The sequence below is a fragment of the Carassius auratus genome, chromosome 25 (genome assembly GCF_003368295.1).
Source record: "Carassius auratus strain Wakin chromosome 25, ASM336829v1, whole genome shotgun sequence".
Taxonomy (NCBI): domain Eukaryota; kingdom Metazoa; phylum Chordata; class Actinopteri; order Cypriniformes; family Cyprinidae; genus Carassius; species Carassius auratus.
The window spans coordinates 13,155,024-13,174,893 of NC_039267.1; the positions used below are offsets into that span (position 1 = coordinate 13,155,024).

At 35.9% G+C, this 19,870-nt stretch overlaps 1 protein-coding gene across 2 annotated transcripts; it reads right to left on the reverse strand.

The window, feature by feature from the left end:
- Window positions 1-5,779: 5,779 nt before the first annotated feature.
- sema7a (semaphorin 7A (JohnMiltonHagen blood group)) lies at window positions 5,780-17,827 on the reverse strand. Of its 2 annotated transcripts, XM_026202742.1 has the most exons (14): window positions 17,579-17,826; window positions 17,239-17,372; window positions 16,606-16,635; window positions 16,411-16,506; window positions 15,334-15,427; window positions 15,108-15,218; window positions 13,700-13,842; window positions 12,893-13,071; window positions 11,298-11,406; window positions 9,515-9,710; window positions 8,148-8,263; window positions 7,929-8,074; window positions 7,749-7,804; window positions 5,780-7,655 (listed from the first exon to the last, which is right to left on the reverse strand). In XM_026202742.1, exons 1-14 carry the CDS (start codon window positions 17,700-17,702, stop codon window positions 7,285-7,287), a joined length of 1,905 nt encoding a protein of 634 aa, XP_026058527.1. In that variant the 5' UTR covers window positions 17,703-17,826; the 3' UTR covers window positions 5,780-7,284. The 2 variants fall into 2 exon arrangements, with proteins under 2 accessions (XP_026058527.1, XP_026058528.1); XM_026202743.1 differs by lacking the exons at window positions 16,411-16,506; window positions 16,606-16,635 and having other exon boundaries at window positions 17,579-17,827.
- Between the last annotated feature and the right edge of the window lie 2,043 nt (window positions 17,828-19,870).

Genomic DNA, 19,870 nt, shown 5'->3' on the forward strand with positions numbered 1-19,870 from the left:
CATGTATTTTGGAGGAGACGTGGCTTTGGAAAGTGATTTGCAGGGAAGATGATATCTTATGCTTTCAAAGCTGGCTTGCTTGCCTCTCTGAAATGGCCTACCCTACATTTAACAGTGCATTCAGACGCAGCATCGGATGCGATTTCAATGTTTCCTTTCTCTTTGGAGTGTTACAAGCTCTTGGTGCATAAAGAAGATCTGTAAAGTAGCAAAGACTAAAGTTTCAAGTTCAAAGAAATAGTCTTTATCGAAGTTAAGCCAAGCCCCCCTAAAACCGCTCATTCAGACACGTCCCCACATGTCTACGTCACTGTGTGGAATAGAAAGAAGGCATGGTTTCAGTAACACAGTTAGTGTTGAAGCAGTCATGTTAGGGAGATGCTGTGTGTATCTGGGAGAGGGAAAAACCCTTTTTTTCTTCCTTCTGAAAGTAGATGCATTTAGGAATCTTTAAGATTATTTACAACAGAACAGCAATGCATTTTATGGATGACAGTTTAGTGAACCTTAGAGAAGGTAATTCTGACTTTACTATGACAATCTGGTGCTTCTGAATCAGCTACTGTAAGTATGTTTTGTTATTAGTTTAAGTATTTGCTATTGAATGTTCAAATGTGGCGTTTTGCGTGTCGCAAGTGTGTGTTTGTGTGTGAGTGTGTGTGTGTGAGAGAGAGAGAGAGAGAGATGGTCACACAGTGGAGTCCGTGGCTTGTGTACTGCAAACACATACGAGCTTCATCACTGTGTCTGTCATGTGACTCTGTTCCTCTTTCGGGCTTGAACTGATGGTAAAACTATAAGGACACTATCTGGCTTTACATTTATTTTGAAAGATGAAGCTCGCGATTATGCCTATAATATTTAAAAAGCAAAAACGTTTATCAGTATTTACTTTTATCAGTGTTTTTTGATAAACGTGACTCAAAAAAACATTGTAACTACAGCAAAAGAGCTTTATAAACAGTATTAGTGGACCCGAAGGTGTCACAAGGAACACGAAACATGTCATCATTGTCATGCGCTGAATTCAGTCAATCGTGAAACAGCTGTTGCTGTGGAGTAACTGCACTGACTGAGTCAGGCGAATGCTCTCGTCTCGAACTGCTTTGTGGTACTTTGATGCCATACGTCACAGTAACGTGGCATCGGACAAAATTTCTAACCTAAATTTACTGCTAATTTTTCAAGCCATTAAGTCATTGGCTTATGCAAATACCCTACCGCAGACGCTAGCCAATCACATTCATGCAACACTGGAAAAGTGATGTGACTGCGTTGATGCTTGAAAAATGTAAAGTTTTTCAACATTTGCCTCGAGCAACGCCAGTGGCGTGATGCAACAGATCTAACAGATCAGCGCATTAGGTCATCTATTCAAACTAAATGAGAAGCATTTACAGCAACGCTCGTGTGAATGCATCATTATTTATTTGATTCTGGAACCAGTGCCTGTGCTGATAAGAGGTAGAAGACTAGAAGTGATAATTCACTGATGCCTGGTCCTCTCTCGTCCTTCAATTTCGTCGCTCGAGTTTTATATCGTTCCATCTCCTACGTGGGATTCGAGACCGGCGGTGGGTCGCAGGTGTCGCTGATTTCTCAATCATTCCACCGGCCTCACTCCTCATTCCCACGTCCCTCGGCCCCGCCCCACTCGTTAAACATGTGGCAAATGAGGTCCAATTTTACTCACAGTCCTGAGAGTATACTGCGTGTATTACTGCATATTACTGAATGTATTATTTTATCTGAATAACTGAAATGACTAACGTTTCTGCAGTGACTCAACTCTCATAGTAGTTGTTCAGGAAACATAAACCAGATAGTAAACCACTTTACAATATGATGCATAACAGATGAAAAGCTGCACGCCATCATGGTCTCACGTTGAAGGAAAGATTCCAACATCTAATCATTTCACAGGCAAAAAGTTCACTTCAAGAATGAAAATAAGGGTGTTGTCCAGCATGGAAAGAGCCATCTATTATTATTTCTCTCTTTATGAAGCATCCACTTTATCCAGTCCATAGAGAGACAAATCTATTATTGAAAAATGTCTAAACACAATCTTCCAGCCTAGGGTGAAACAAATCTAATGCGCTTCTCTTGCAATGTGCGACCCCTTTTGAACTTATTCTTCTGTATCTTGGTAATATTTATAAAATGGAGTGCATGTCAAAACAAATACTTCTTTCTCAAGAGCTGAAATGAAATATTATTCATTAAGCAGCCAGCAGCGATTGAAAATTTGGGGTGACACCTGGGATGGACAATCAGAAGTCAGGGGTGTCAAGTGCACCCAGGACCCCACTCTGGCTCCGCTACTATCTGTCTGTACTAAATACTAAAACATTCAGGTAGTGAACAAAGCTGCTGAATGTCCTAAAGAGGTATACAATACCAAAACACTGTGGTAGTGGTTAATACCAGCAACAAAAATGCTTAAAATTAACTACACAATAGAGCTGAAACACACAAAAAACGTATATAGTGACACCACTGTCTAGACATATTAAATAAAAAAGTCATGTGAAAGTCCCCATTTCAGGTTACATGAAATGAGTCACAGCCACAAGCAATGGTCATGTATATTTATTCCAGAGTGACTTTTTCATGGTTTAAAGACAACTACAATTTTGTGGAAACTCGGAGAAGCATGAAAACACAAGGCACAATGAGTCATGCAATCGCAACGATTTGGGAGGGCTGTCTTTACAAGAACTCGTGTGTAAACTTAATTAAACAATACAAATATTGCCAGTGAATAATATTTTAAGAGAAGTGTCTTAACCATGTAGTGATGTTTGCTTTCGCCAACCTAGGGAGGCGAAATAGTGTGGTGATGGGTACTCGTGTCACCAATGACTTTATGATATTTGGATCACGTGTCACTTAAGGTGTGGTTATGAGTACATCACTTAAGAAAGATTGGTGGGATTTCTAACTTGTAGAACCTCTTTCTGTATCATCAATACAAGGAAGAAGTGTAAAACAGATTTTATGAACAAAAAGCTCTGTTAGTGTCCCTCTTTGGGAAGGTACATTTATCCCTTTCCGATGAACTCTGGAATCTTCTCTATATTTCTAGGCTGTTAGTGGCTGTTTCCATCAGATTGGGGGACACAGTGTGTCTTTCCTCATGTGGAACTTATTTGCATAGTGCAAACACACATTTAGAAAAGTGTCACTAAAGCATTACCAATGCATTATTCACTCACCAAACCACAACCAGAATACAATTGGCAATGTAACAGTTTTTAAGGTTTGAGAACATAGTTATGAATGGATTTGGATGGAACTCTTTGATCTCTCTTTGTTTCACCCACCGCTGTGGCATCCAGAGGTCCTCAGGAAATTTTATGGCGGTCACAGGCCAAAACCTGAGGAATCAATCTTATGGTGGGTGAAGGGCAGAAATTGTATTTTGACCAATAGGAAATCCTGTCTCCCGGGCTTTGTACCAAAGGTCTTCTTGCCCTCTAAGAGGTGTCTGGCTGTTGTCCTGGCATCTTTAACTGATGGTGTTGGACAGTTTGCTTATGTTAGTCCACCAAGATCCAATCATAATGTAGCAAACCTTTGTCCACTATAGTATCAGCCATACACCGGGCTCTGGAACGTGATGTCCACTACAACCAGTAATAGCACACCTGCTGCAATCATAAACTTTTTTCCCCAAGACTTCTTTAAGAATGTGTGCATAGCCCCGCCCACAATGGACACCATTGGTCGAATCAGACGGATAGGTTTATGTAGATGCTTGTAATTTAGTACTATAAATGTATATTATTATTTTTATAATTATAATATATATTTGTAAATTCTTATAATAATATATCAGTTTTTTCTTTTAAAAAAATATTAGTTTTTTTTATTCACATTCTCAGCTAATGGACAACTGGTAAGTCTGCAGGACTTAAAAGATTGGCTCAGTCTTGCTCCAGATGTCTAAGGCGCTCCAAAATCAGTGAGAGACCAGATGTTTTTAAAACTGAAGCATTTTGATTGGCTTGAGCTACTGAAAATATTCCTGGATTCCTGGGTCTTTAACCTCTTAGGTGTGTTTGTGCGTAAGAATAACAGATGTTCAAGTGCTAGAAAAATATAATTGCATTAGTTTATGCTTACATAAGTAATGCACAAAAATAAATATAGTACAGTTTAACAGATCATTTCATATATAAAGGCTTAAAAGTTATATACTGGGAAGTATTTAGGGTATAGACCAATTAGCTGTAGGTGATTCAGAGAGTGCACAAAAATATTAATCATAAAATATTACTTAAACCATCAAAGTGTCCCTTGTATAATATGATAAAGATTTTAATTTTACATTGACTTGAACTAGACTACACTAGAATCCAAGCAGCTGGTTCACAGTTGTGGCTCGTTTGTCATGTCCCTCTCCCTCTCAATAATTCATGTTATGGCATTAAATAAAAAATAAAGAGACCACTGTAAGCAATATTTTCCTGCTATCAATGGCAATATTTAATGTCTGCAAGACTAATACGTGGTTCTGCATATAAAGGCAGCTGCAGAAACAAATTTGAGTTAACATGTCAAGAATATACATACAATTCCCTTAATTTTCATAACATTCAGTTGTCTACAGCCTATTGCGCTCCTTTTTCATTCCCTACAAACACAACAGCTTCTGAAATTACTTTATATTTATAGTTGTGAAATACGGAGTTAAAATATAAGGTGGGAAATTAAGAGAACTCCTCCAGGAAATGTTTTTGTTACATATTTCAACTGTAAAAGATCCATTGTTTATTTTCCCACAGTCCCACTGATAGCCTTTTTTCTTTAAACAATAATGCAGCCGTCAAAAGGTCTGAAGTCCAAAAGTGACCTTCGTGTTTGCCCACCACACCCAGATTTCCTCAAACTTCCTCAGACTTCCTGAACAACTTTACGGATATAACACCCAAATATTTTCTCTTTCTGTTTCTTAATGTAAAAGCTAATTCTTGGAAAACTAGCACTATACAGTTTGGGGGAGAGTGCTTAAAACAATACAAATAGCAGAAAAGAAATACGAAAGCAAGCACTTGCAAAAATGAGAGCCAAACATAATAATTAATAAGCGGACACAATCTCTCAAATAGGGATATGCCGGTATACAATTTTCATGTTACGATTAATTGCTCACGTTTTTTCACATTATACGGTATTATCACAGTAATGAAATTTAGTTTCCAGTAAGTGATCTTAATTCAGTATAGCAGGTTTAAAAACGTTTTTCTTATAACAAAAATAACTGAACATTTAAATACAGTAAATCAATACAGAAAATATATTAAGTTAAAAGTTTTACAGAGATTAAAGTGCAAAAGAAATATAAAGACACACGGGTACCACTTTACAATAAGACCTCATTAGTTAACCTTAGGTAACGCATTTACATTCACAATGAGCAATAACTACATTTGCTACAGAACTTATTAATCTTTGTTAAAAATATATAAGTTTTAGTTCATGTTAGCTCATTAAATAACACAGTTGCAACTTTTGATTTTAACAATGTGTTATTAAATATTGGAATACCTAAGATTAATGACATTGGCAGTTTGTTAAATAATGAAGCCCTAATGTAAAGTGTGAATGAACAAAGAAAAAAAAACACTTTCAAACAATATCTAGAGCATGTTGTGGTCCAGATTAAAATGCAAAAAACGTTTGAAAATAAATAGCCTATTAAGTCTAAATGTTAAAGTATTTGGTGCTGTGATGAACACAATAGCAAATCCACAAACTTGAATGGGTATTTAAATACATTTTAAATGCTTTATTTATGGGGTTTCCAGATTTTCTGCAGTTTAGCGCCATCTACTGTCAGAGAGCAAGAGTGCTTTCATTCAGTGCATCTCTTACGTGTTCCCTCATGTGCTTCTCATGCTTACTTGTTTACATCAGAGAACACATGTCTTTCAAGCAGTGTTGTGCATTTTGACCAGTGGATGAGAACAGTGTGAGTGTGAGCAATTTAAAGTGCACATCTGCGAGTGTGTAAATGTTTTTATACAACAATCCAAAAAACAAGTTTAAGGAAAACAAAGTTTGAAACAAAATTCCAAACAAAACCAGTGTGAAATTGTTGCATGTCTCTAAGCAACACAAGTATCTGCGTTTCAGTCCTCAATAAAGAACGATTTTAAATATTTTGAGTCAGCATAGTTTTAAATGAATCTGTTGAGTGAATAATTCAGTGACTCACAAAGACCATCACTGATCTTGTTGGTTTCTGAAAGAATTTGCATTTTTTAACAAATTGGTTGAATGACTAATTCAACGGCTCACTCATGAAAACAGTCACTTGTTGCCATCTACTGCCATCTACTGCCCCCTTATATTTGGCTAGCTACCCCAAGTACCCCCTATCAGATATCTCACAATAGATTCGTATTTAGTATTTATAACTGCATCTGGCAGTAGCGGATCTTGGCATGTGTAGGCAGCCGCCAAGGGCTGCTTTCTTCTCTTCTTTATACTTAATTTTAGGCGGCTTCCATACCGTTTTCTTAATCAAAATCCTGAGCGAATAATGTTACGCGATCCATGTAGGCCTAATGCGCAAGCACGAATCTCCACTTGCAAGCGGATTTCCTTCACTCACACCAAACTGGACGCTTGCTTCAAAACATTTGTTGCTCTTTTATGAATTAGCTCTGCTCTCGCTTGGATATTATGTGTACACTCAAATGTTGTCCTCGTATCACTGAAACCCAGAGGAACTGAAAAATGAAGAGCAGGCTTCTCTCACTTAATGGAAGCAATCTGAATATAGTCAGCCGTTTCTAGTTATTTATTTTATTCATTCTTATTTTAATTTAAGTGCTTAAATTATAAATATAAATGTATTTAATTATTAATAAATAATTATGGTGGTGACCCAGTCTGGCCCCCCCCATTTAAAATGCTCTAGACTGACCCTGAACATTGTCTTCGTTTCCCTTTATGAGTTTTTTGTTTGTTAAAACAAATCTAAACCATAAAAATGTCAAGAGAATTTCCAGTTTCTAAAGATGAAAGTCCAGGATGAAAGACTTTGGACCGCAATGTCACTAAACACCCACTAAACAGATGGCAAGCATATAACTGCGAGTTGTCTAGGACGGATGCTATCTTTTACTTCAGTGCTTACTTGCCTATAAACTTTGCTTGAGAAGACCAAACACTGGGGGCCTAGCAATGTGTGACTGATGGTTTTAATCAGCTTACAGGTCATCAGAAAAGCTTGAAGATGGAAGCACTGACTTTTATATTACAACCTTGACCTTAAAGTGAGCGCAGATAGAAGGCACTAGTGACAAATGTGGCCATTAACCAGTTCTGGGCTCTCAGTTTGAAAGCAGCATTCTCTATTCTAAATTCAACCGTGTATTCTCTCACAGTTCTGGTGTAATCGAGTTCATGAGATGTACATTTGTAGTCACCATTCTTGTCATTTGTCATGGCTGGAATGAGGTGGAGACAATCTGACTGGGTCTGCTGACATGGGATGCTCTTTTGATTATGTTCCCATTTGTAAGTGGCATGTTTAGAATCGACAGGACAAGAGAGATAGATGGGAATACCAGTGTGCACAAAGTGTTGAATCCTTAATGGAGCTGTCAGTGGCTGTTTCACTTCTCTTCTGAATCTTCCCCCTTAAAAGAACATTTGTTAAAGTTACATGAGACAGTTTTGTCTTAAAAATCAAGCAAAAAATTATACACAAAACAACTGGACTGATCTTATACCTGATTTTTGGTGACATACTTTAGTGAGTCCATCAGCAATGTTTTGTATTCCTCCTCTAAAACACAGAAAAATTATTTTAAAAAAATGCTAGGTTGTACAATACCCAAAAGACAGCATTTTAAAGCCACAATATGTGCAAAAATATATAACATTTCTAAACTAAACACATAAAACGCTACCTGGTTTGTGATGTGCAGCCTTGTTCAGTCCAAGCGCAGTATGGATCACGAGAAAGTACACATTCTTCGCAGGAAGCATTGTAATCTTCACATCTCTGCAGATCTAAGATGGAAATCTGTCCGGGATATCCTACAAACAGCTTCCTCTGCAGACGAAATCAACAGTGGCTGAATGTGCAATGTCAAAGTGTTTAATGATTCACAAGGCTGCTGGATTACCTTCTCAGAGTCGAGTTTCATCGAATGTACGGGTGCTGAACCATTGCACAGATGCGTTTCAGAGATGATGAATCCACTGGAGCCATCCTCCAGTATCTTTAAGATTACTCCATTGTCTAGGAAGAACCAAGACATCAAATGTCTGAGTAAGAATAAGGTGTCTGAAAGAGCCAACGAGAGCATTTGCAGAACAACACAAGTGTATGATAGGCACTTTAGACTGTTTCCATCAATGTTTGATATTTTGAGCCAGTCAGTAAGTGTATGATGCAACCTGTCCTCCAACCAATACGCTTGTATAGGTCGTTTGTCCTGAAATACGACCCATCAGAGCGTATACTACAATTGCCCCCCTATCAGCAAAAGGTCTTTTCATATTAATGTTTTGTACTCTTTTATTTGCCCTCTGGTTTTGCGTTTCGTGTGGCTCAGTTAGTAGATTATTGCGTTATACCTTGATATGTAATCATGCTATCATGGGTTCGATCCCAGGGAACGGACGTGCACTAAAATGTATATGCTCAATAAATCATAATTTAGCATGAATTCTGTGAGGGTTAGGTTTAGGGGTGGGGTTAGGTGTGGTTATTCGAACGAATAAGCCACCTAGTAAAATATGTAGCAAATACTGTGAGATTGGTGTAAAACGCCCACACATTGCATTTAAATAAACGTGCGTTTTGATTGGTAATGACGTTATACGTCAATTCATGACGGCAGACGCAACGTGATACTGTCAATATTTCTACGGCCGCTAGAGGGCGCTTAACTTTAAAACGTAAATATAGGTCGTAATAAATGCGTTTTTTGTTGGAGGACAGGCTCATATGATGCCAATTGTTTAGAAATCTAGTCAGAATTTCAAACTAATGTAAAGTATTCCAGCCTATAGTAATATAAAGCCTATAGTATATCTTACTCTAAAGTGATCATATCAATAGAAAACAAATTAATAAATAAAATTATTCATTATTCTCTGAAAGTATGATATTTCAGTTCCATTCAGAACTTAAAACTTCCTCCAGAGTGCAAGTCTGGTTTCTGCATATCCTATAACTTTGTTATAAAAGCTTATAAACGTTTCAGCATATGTTGCTGAAACAGCAACAGTTCAGTAGCTTGTAGCTGAATTGTAAGCGTCAGAAAAAATGGGCAAAATGGTTAAAAATTAACAGTTTTTTTTTTTAACTAAAGTTTTGAAAACTAATGTAAAACTAATGTGACTAATGTTATAATCAGACTCAAGTAAGAAAACAAAAGCCGGTAACAAGGGAAGGGTGTCTATTATAAGGAGTATTGTTATTGTCTGGTATGAAGGAAGTCAACAAACAAAAACATTTGAACCAATACATCACACGCAAGTATACCTGTTGCAAGCAGCAGCACATTGTGCAAGCTGTCATCTGAAGCTTGGACCCGGTCAACGGCTATCTTGGTAAAGTTCTTATTACTTGTGAAGAAAGGTGTTTGTTTTTGAATGGGTTCAATCCATCTCTTCATCTCTGGATGGTCTTTAATGATATGAAGAGTAGAAGTTGGAATGGAATTGCTATGTTTGACACACTGGAAAAGAGGAAGATATATCGTTATAATATAGTTTCGGTCAGTATTGTTTGAGGTTACAACCATCCCATTGTTATCAAGGCCATGGCAAAAATGAATGCTCATTTCCTGAACTATAAAAGGAGATTTAAAATAGCTATTGTGAGGAAACAATAGCATTGGTTCACCAACAATGGCTATAATAATAGGCCTGAGCAATTCACCTTTGGGTCAAGAGTAAAATGATTGAGGAAGTTGTTGGGCATAAACAATATACAAAAATAAAACTGAATGAACTGAATAGATTTTTTTTATGCAATTTTAATGCAAAAATATGATGATCCATGTAGGGCTTCCCTCGACTAAACATCTTTCTGGTCGACTAATAGTCATTCCATTTAAGCATTAGTCGACTAATCACATTTTTTTAATAAACAATTTAAATCATCGTAATAATCCTTTAAATGCCTACATAGCCTAATAAGAGCTCTAGCACATCCATAAAGCCTTCCACAGCGCACCAGCAGAACGAATGATTATGAATGTGTCAGTAAAAAATGGTAAGGAGACTGCATTAACATTTTAATAATTTGATTAACTAGCACTTTCTTTTTTTCGACGACACTTACTCATCATCTCCGTAGTAGTGATGTGCTTGTACGCATGTTACATACAGATTACATAATCTGAGAATATTTGTTTTCTATTTGAATTGTTTCATTTAGAAGTAGACATTTCACTCTGTAGATTTATTTTTAATGTCGGTAAAGCAAAGATGTAAAGCTCAAGTTCACAGAGACCGAGACGGCAGAAAGCACATACTGTTTGCTTCCATTATTTTACAAAAGCACAATGTTTTGTTGTTATTGTAAATGCACACAAATAAACGTAAAGTCTTTACAGATTTGAAAGATTTATTACTCTTATCTGTGTGACAAAAAATTACAGAGTAATTTAAAAGCAAATGAGCGCACCGGTGCCTCCATCTTCCTTCACTGAGCGCGTTATTTCACTTCCACGCTCCGCATAGACACTTGAATAGTGCGCATTTTTCTAGGTTAAAAGAATAGTTAATCCAAAAATGAAAAATCTGTCATTATTTACTCACCCTCTTGTCGTTCCAAACCCGTAAGACCTTTGTTCATCTTCAGAACGCAAATTAAGATATTTGATAAAAGTATCTATAGGAGGTAAAAATATACCTCCTATAGATAGCAATGTAATTAACACGAACAACGTCTAGAAACATAGCAAGATCGGTAAAATAATCCATGTGACATCAGGGGTTTAAGCGTAATTTTACGAAGCTATGAGAATGCTTTTTGTACGCAAAGAAAACAAAACTAATGACTTTATTCAACAATTTGTCTCCTTACCCTAGCGCCATTTTGGAGAGTACTTAAAGCAAACAGCGTATTCTGTTCTGTAGATGCGCCACGCGGAGAAACTTCCAGAAACATTATTTTACCACACTGGTCAACCAGTAAGTGTTATAATGGAAAGTAGTATAAAACAAAAGTGATATGTTTTTTTCTTCTACCCAAACAAACTGAATATTAGATGAAACAAGATGTTTATTTTGATTATTCTGTGTATGTTTTTGCTCACAGTTCCTGGTCTTGGGGTGGGAATTGCCGCAGAATATCCTTTGAAGGAGGAATTCTCAAAAACATCATCAAGCTCTGCCAACGAGTAAATGCACACAGCAGTAGAGTTCCTATAACAACATTAAAAATAATAATGATGAGAAAATGTATTTGATTTCTGAGCAATCTGTGGCACCAAAGAAATTGCAAAAACAATATGAAGTTACAAGAGGAGTAAAATTTGTGAACAAACTTAAGCTTCGGGTCCAAAAATTTAGATACATAGATTACATAGTTGTTCATAGCATGCTATGATATAATATTTCTAGTTGCTAGCAAATTGCTAACAAGTTTTTTCCATGTTGCTACCATGATTAAATGTTACAAGCAAGATAAGTATGCTGTTAATATTGTTATTAATGTTGCTAGCATTGATTAGCACAATTAGCATGTTGCTAGTATGTTTCTAACATGATCTAGTATATTGTCAGCATGTTTAAGAATTATTTAATATGTTGTCAGTGTTTTAACATGTTGCTTTCATAATTTAACACACTGCTTACATGTTTTAAGATGTTAGCGTGATTTCTCACACTGCATATTTTAGCATGATTTAACCATAAATATTCATATTTAGATGCCTCATTAGCAACAGTTTCTATGGGTTGCGACATGTAAGCCATCCGCCATTTTAGGAATGGTCTACGAACCTTTGAGCGGACTGACTATGAGCTTCTACAACAGCAAGTTATGCGCTTGTATATCTTTAAATATTCATTGATTATTATTATGGTGAATGACGTCATGTTGGCAGTTCCAAGATGGCGGTTGCATCAACGTATCTGAAGCAGTTGAATAGGACATCTATGCAAATCTATGAATTTAACGCATTGATAGCATGTTTTAGCACATTGTTAACATGATTAACACTTTGCTACCATTATTTGAACATGTTGTTAGCATGTTTTAACATGACTTACATTATGTTAACATGTTTTAGCATGTTACCAAGATGATTACCATGTTTTAGGATTTTGCTAACATGATTTAGCATGTTTTAGATTACATTGCTTACATTGTTGAAAATTGCATACTTACGCACTATTCTAAAACATTTTGTAGTATTAATAGTACGAGTAGTGTGTACACACAAAAAAATCCGAAAAAAATAGGTGCACTTTAAATACCAGGATGATGCACTTAAAAAAAAAAAAAAAAAAAAACAAAGTGTGCAATATTGAAAACTGACTTCATGCACTCAACTGTCGCAGCTTTAATTATGTAGCGAATGGGGAGGGGTTCTCAGGCTCCAACTGTAAATTACAACATAACCTTATATAATTCATACACTACATGGTTGACTACATAGTGTATATAAGTAAATAATGTATAAGTGCACAGTCCTATAGTGCTTCATTTGGGACACAGTCGTTGTTAGTGTAATTTAGCACACATTAAGCATGTTCAAGCATTAACATATCAATAACAGTTTAGCTCATTGTTAACATGATCCATATTATTATTATCGTATAATTATAATAATTATAAAAGTAGCAGATTTCTCAAGCCAACCAAATTATTTTCTTTTTAAATGTCAGAAAATAATGCAGTGTTTACCAGCTGCTGGAGAAAAGTGCATACACTCGTGAATCCCTCCAGTCATCAGCATGTTGGATGAAAATGTCCTGTAAGCGGTTGAAATACAGCGACTCTCTAGGAATCCCACACACAAGTCGTGCCTTCAGAAAGGAGGTCCAGATGTTCTGGAGCAACTGCTTGGGACCACCCTGGTCGACCTACGAGAGACTGATGTTTTTACAGGTGGACAGTGTTCTGCCATCATCATCATCCACAAGCTCTGGAAGGTGTCTTCTTCTCATGGCACTTCATACCAAGAACGCAATTTCTGTGACACATGCTTTGTTTCTAGAATCTGACCTCTGTCCTGCAGTCATGTTTTCTGTTGTAGAAGCTTTCACCTAAATTTGTTGATAACAGTGGTGCAGACAGAACTGTGATAACAGCTTATCGGGTTGGATGCCGGGAAGGCTTGAAAGTGCTCAATTTGAACCTCTACGTGAGTTCTCACATTTCCACCTCCTGAATAATTCATGGTAACCAATCTGCGACAATCCAGTGACTTTATAAGATATATCCATTCATCTTCCTTGTAATATGTAGTCAAGTCAAGTCACATTTATATAGCACTTTCAACAATATAGATTGTGACAAAGCAACTGAACAGCATTAAATAGGAAAATAGTGTGTCAATAAAGCAAAAGGCAGTTCATCATTCATGTAGGATTATAAAATCAGTGTTGAAGGTCACTTTTCCACAACAATGGTTCTCTCAGATTTGGTGGGTTCGTGTAGGAAGCCTCACAAATAGCCATCACATCTTTCATACGTAAGTGAGAAACATACCTTACACACTCTTGCCACTCTAGATATCCAAGGATCAGCCTCTGGACTCGTGTCTGAGTTTTTCTCACGGAATAAGACATATATCTTCTCATTCAATGTGTCATTCTGGCGCTGGGCCAGAAAACTTGAAATAAAAGTGGGTTCTGTGGGAATATGAATATGAATGAGCCATGAATTATTCCCTTACTCATTACGCATTTCTACTAAGATTACTGAACCTCGACTTTGTTTTCAAATGAGACGCCTGTTTTATGAGAGAAACAAAGACCAGGCTGTATTTTGATAGCTGCACTTGGGAAGAGGAAAAATGCTTATTAGTCAGCAGCTCAGGAACTTGCTGGCTCATCCCACTCTGTCCATAAACATACTTTACAGTCACTAAAGTGCATACTAAAGTACATTTACTAATTAGAGCATTAGAGGTAAGATGTCGATTAAGCAGAGCAATATCTGGGAGATAATAAAAAAATAGAATTTTTACTTCTAAGATGAAAAAAAGAATTTACCTTTAAGAATGTGGTATGCAAACAGTTGCTGACACCCACTGACTACCATAGTATTTTTTCCATACTATGAAATTCAATGGGAACTTGCAAATGTTTGGTTACCAAAAAATGTTTATTCTTATATTCAGCAGAAGAAAGAAACTCAGTGAATGGCTGTAGAGATTTTAAAGTCCAATAAAGTGCATCCATCCAACATAAAAAGAGCTCCACACTTAAGGCCTTCTGAAGTGAATCAATGCATTTGTGTAAGAAAAATATGAATATTTAAAATCTCTAGCTTACGCTAACTGTCGTACATGTTAACGAGAGAGATGCGTATCAGCAGATGAAGTAGGATGTAGGCATAAGCAGTCATGACATCAGTAATGTATTAGAAGAACAAATCGAGGATTTGTAAATAAAAATGTTGGAGGATTTCAATATAAGCCAAGAAGAGACTGGTTTCCTTTTGCTGCAAGCAAAACTTGGTTCTCAGGAGATAAGCATATTTTCACTGGAGTTTACGCTACTTGTACTACATCTGCTGGAACGCCACTCTCTCGCGAATGCACGTACAACAGTAAGTGGAAGCTAGAGATTACGGTTTATAAAGTTATAAATATGAATATTATTCTTACATCGCTTCACTTCAGAAGGCCAAGTCCCTCGATCCCCTTGGAGCACTTTTTTATGATGGATGGATGCACTTTATTTTGCTTCAAAATCTTAACAGCCATTCACTGCCATCATAAAGAATTTGGAAGAGCCAGGACATTTTTTTTATATAACTCTAATTGTATTTGTCTGAAAGAAGAACGTCATCTACACTGAGGATTTTTATATAAAAAATTAGTATTCATTTATATTAAATTAAATACGTTTTCTTCTAGTAATTTTAGTGAAAATTGTGTGATTCAACCAACCTGAGACCCATTGATCATACATCCAGACGCTGGTTCGTTTTCCACCTTTTCTGCGAAACTGCAGCAGGGTTCCATCACTGTATAAAGGAGCTGCTGCATAGAGATCTCCATCTGTACAGAACCAAAGAAAGCCTTGGCGTTACGCTAAATAAGCAACTACAATCCTCCAGCTTATTCACAAAGCCTAAGCAGATCAAAACATCAAGCTGCTTGTGCTCCCACATACCTGCAAGTAGGGACAAGGAGTTTTGTGAACCTGTATGAGGTGAGATTCCTGTGCCATCTACACCCTTTGTGGAATGATTGCTTTCTCTGGAGGACTTCAGGAAAGAGATTTTATTAGCGATCAGAAAGATGGCAAGCCATTTGAACATTTATTCATTTGAATGATATGAATTCTAGATAATATTGATTTTAGACTATAATGCATTTACAGGCATCAAGAGTTACAATTTTGTTTTGAAAAACTGAAAGATTTTTTGCTATCAAGAATTTGTGTATTTGTGAGTAATTCTGCAATTGTTTATATCAAGACTTCCTGTTTTACTGTAGGAAATGTAATAACTGATATCAAAAAAGGCATTTTTGATACATTTGAAAATCTTAAAACGTTAACTGAAAACTGAAAAGTTCATATACAAAATTCATATCCATATTAAAAGTAAAATTGGCTTGCCATCCAGTGTCTAGTAAGTCATTGATTCTCATTCACATATTTCTGCATACATATGCGAATCGTCACACATAAAGGATTATTTGTCACTGTTTTCACTAAATTTCATTCTAAACTCTAGAACAATTTTACAATATGAGACCACACATCTGCAAAAATGCTGTATTGAATTGTCTCAGGTGTTTTACCCGTATTTTGAATTTTGCATTGCATTTTTTGTGTTGTATTAAAAGAAATGTTTGTAAACTTAACAAACTATGTCATGGCAGAATAGTACCAGGAACTTTTCAGTTGTAGTGTTTGTTTTTTACAGTGTGCATATGCTTCTGTTGTCAGTCTGGTGGCGGTTTTGCATGTGCACATAAATTCATAAATTGTATGAAATGTATTACAAAATTAGACATTTTGTGAGCAATAAAAAAACTGCATATGAAGTTATGTCATTCACGATTATACAAGCAATTTAAAACTAAAAATAAAATAGAGAACTACACTTCTTCTTTCTCTTAGCATTCTTTTAATAAAAAAATAAACCACAAGGCAACATTTGGAAGAAGTTTTGCAATTCTAAATATGTAGCAGAGACCAGAGACCACGCCAAAAATGTTGATCTGCATATTTATGTCTTACCAGTTTCCAACACTGTGGCTGTTCTCCATTTGTTCCACAGACAAATGTGTAGTTTTCAAATCTTTCAATTACTGTCACTACATTTTCACAAGAGCCCTGTGTAGTTGAAGCAACATCAGTAAGACTGTTAAACTATAAAACTCAATTTATTATTTATTTTTTCTCTCTCTTTTTCAACAGAATGATACAACTCACCTCACCACATTTTGGATTGAGAGTAAAGTTCTAAAAAAAATAAAGACATTTTATAGAAATTTTAATATTTTATTATGATCTTAGTCACAAAACCTACTAAAGAAAATCTCAAAATTGGTGCTAAAGTATTTTACATTCAAGAGATGACACTATGCATACACAATTATGTACCTAAATGTATTTAAAGCAACCATGGGGATAATTTTTTTCGCTAATCAATCACATAATTAACATTTAAATTATTTATTGCAACCATAGCAATAGATTGGACTTGTTGTTTGTGGAAATAAATCTTTCATGAACACCAGAAACAGCTCCTTTTCATTCGTTGGCACATTAAATATAGACAAAGCTGTCTGTGTGAGTCATTGCCGGTAACCAAAAATATATGCACAACATATAATTTAACATAGGCTAGACTTACTTATTAAAACCACTGCCAATGTTTGGTCAATGTTGAGTTACTTCTCAATTTATGATATTCAAACTTGCTTTATAGTCCAACTTTATTTTTATAATAAAATTATTCTATATAAAGGTATCATTTATTATAAATGTACAATTATTTCAACAAAAATGTCTATAGTATGTCATATCTCTCATTTACATATTAATTACCAGTTTAGTTATTACCTCCACAATCTGACGACTGTCTACATCAAAATGTAGAATATGATTTATTCCTCCAACAAACAGACTGTTTGATCCTTCCTGATGGAATATGACTGTACGACTATAATTTCTGTTGTATAAAAGAGGAGCATCATCTGGGGTGGGGGGGGGAGATAAACAAATATGGTACAGTTATGTTCTCTAGTAAAATATCATAGGTTTAGATATCGTCTCAGTTGATTATTTATGACAATTAAAGTCTACTGTATAAATGCATTTCTGAATAGATTACGTGGGACAATGACAAGTGTAAATAATTAGTGTGATTACAGAGGAAAGATTTAAGGTTATTTTATCTTACCTTGTTTTAGAGTTAATCTGGGATTGTAAGAGCAAAACACACAATGAAAGCACGCGCCAAAGACAAGCAAAAGATACGCCAAATTTCCCTTGATCTGGGCAGAGAAATATTGCCGTTTTATCATTGTCCTCCTATACAATCTATCCGCTCTGAATAATACGTCCACATCTCTTCTCCAACCTTTCCAAATGAAGAGTCTTGACTCACGGGCGTGTCTAGGGGGAGGCTCGCCTAGGATAAGCCCTGCCTTCCCGAGAAACGGACTGTCCCTCTGATGATAAATAAACATTTAAAAGTTGATTGTTTTGTGCATATTTTTCCGTCAGTAGCAGATGAGTCTGACCCAACAAAAATCCAGTTTGGCGCTGTTTGACAGTGCGCGCGCGCTTCAGGCTTACGGGCTCAGAAAAAGTGCATCATGTGAGAATAGAACGCCAATGAAATGTTTAACGTTACCTGGCAGAGCCTTAGAGCAGTGGTGTCCACAAGGGTGGCACAAATGAGCTTTGCCACTCCAGTTGCCACCCAAAACAGCGTATGGGATCGAAGTGCATTGAGAGTGGAACATCGTGATTTTGACTGAAACATGGTTTTTTGAAAGTCAGAGCATTCTGCGACTTGCGACTACGACTTTGAGGTCCAACGCTAAAGTGCCCTCGCGGTCCGGTCTGCCCCCTGTCCTCAATTTCTGCCAAGGGTATTTTTGGTTGTGGTTATTTTCATTCTATCAGCTGCAGTTCTGGCGCCACGGAATTATTATAATAAATTAACATAAGTGTTAACTCAGCGGTAGAGTTACTCAAACAGGATACTGCACTTATTCACAATTTTTTTTTTTTTGCATCTGCTTTAAATCCTTATTTAAAAAGTTTCATTCGTGTGCTTTTCTGACGTTCGGTTCTTCTAAGCACAATCAAAGTGCGGCACGAAAACGAAAAAGCCCTTCAAACTGTGCCTGATTTCTAAGTTATGTTCTGTGCTAATACTGTCGATACACACAAGGTTTATGTATAGACTAAGTTGGATTTGTCTAAAATTAAAGTAAACAACTGAAAGAGGATGCATGTCTGTATGCATGCAGTGTCTGTATGCATGCAGGTCTTAAAGGGACAGTAGGCTACATGCTGCCGTGTGAATTAAAGGGATAGTTCACCCTAAAATTTAATTTCTGTCATTGTTTATACACTCACATGTTGTCCAAAACCTATATTAACTTCTTTCTTGTGCTGAACACAAAAGAAGATATTTTGTAGAATCTGGGTAACCAAACGGTTTCTGGTTCACGTTCACTTTGATAGTAGTAAAACATACTCTGGAAGTCGCTGTGAACCAGCAACTGTTTGGTTTTCTTCAAAATAATGCTTATGTTTAGCAGAAGAAAGAAACTCATTCAATTTTTTTCTTCTTCACTATTAAAATTTTTGGGTGAATTATTCCTTTAATGTTAATAATACACCAAACCCACAGAGAAAAATCACTCAATACTCTTGACTGAAAAAAAAAATAATTAATACAGTTGCTTTAATAGGAATCAGTGTATATAGTGTTTTATTTTTATATTTGTTCATTCATTTTTTTTAATGCTCCTGCTAAATAAATCTCTTGTACCTGATAATAAAACACTTTATTTGTATAATATCTGTATTTTTAACGTGTATCTTTGTTCTCATTTTTTAATAACAAAGATAAAATAATTACAAAGATTTTTATCTTCACCCATGCACTTTGGCCTAAATATCCACCATACTTTTTCATATTTTGTTACCTTAAAATGCTTTATAATAGGGAAATTAGTTTGGCTGTGATGCTCAAACAGCTTGCAAAATAGGAAACCCAACATGACAAAGAATCAGGATAATCATGATTTCTAAAAAACAAAAGAAAAAAAAACAAAACAAAAAAAACAGACTTATTAGATTTTTATTATATCACCCACCCCCTGAGGGAGAACAAACCCATACAGACTCCACACCCCTGTAAAATAATAATAACATTTGCCTGTCCAGCATCACTAATAATAAATAAAATTAAATAAACAAATAAAATAAAAATAAAACCATATTTAAAAATAGTTTTGTTGCCTCTGCTAATGAGATCATAAATTAAATTCTTATAGTTTCACAAAAATATCTTTTATTTCAACTCTCTAAGTCTCCTTACCCCCTGTAGCCTAATATGTTCCCTTTTATCTAGGCCTACATGTTTACATTTTTTCATTTAGCAGACACTTTTATCCAAAGCCACTTACAACCAGAGAATACCATTCAAATACTGTTCTCATACTGTTCAAAT

Bases quoted from the DNA above. Each gene is read 5' to 3' on its own strand.
- sema7a (XM_026202742.1), bottom strand. From the start codon at position 17,702: ATGATAAAACGGCAATATTTCTCTGCCCAGATCAAGGGAAATTTGGCG. The intron at 15,219-15,333 runs GTATGTGGGAGC...GGTTCTGTACAG, and splicing joins CTCCTTGTCCCTACTTGCAG to ATGGAGATCTCTATGCAGCA. The intron at 8,075-8,147 runs GTAATCCAGCAG...TTTCGTCTGCAG, and splicing joins TGAAACTCGACTCTGAGAAG to AGGAAGCTGTTTGTAGGATA.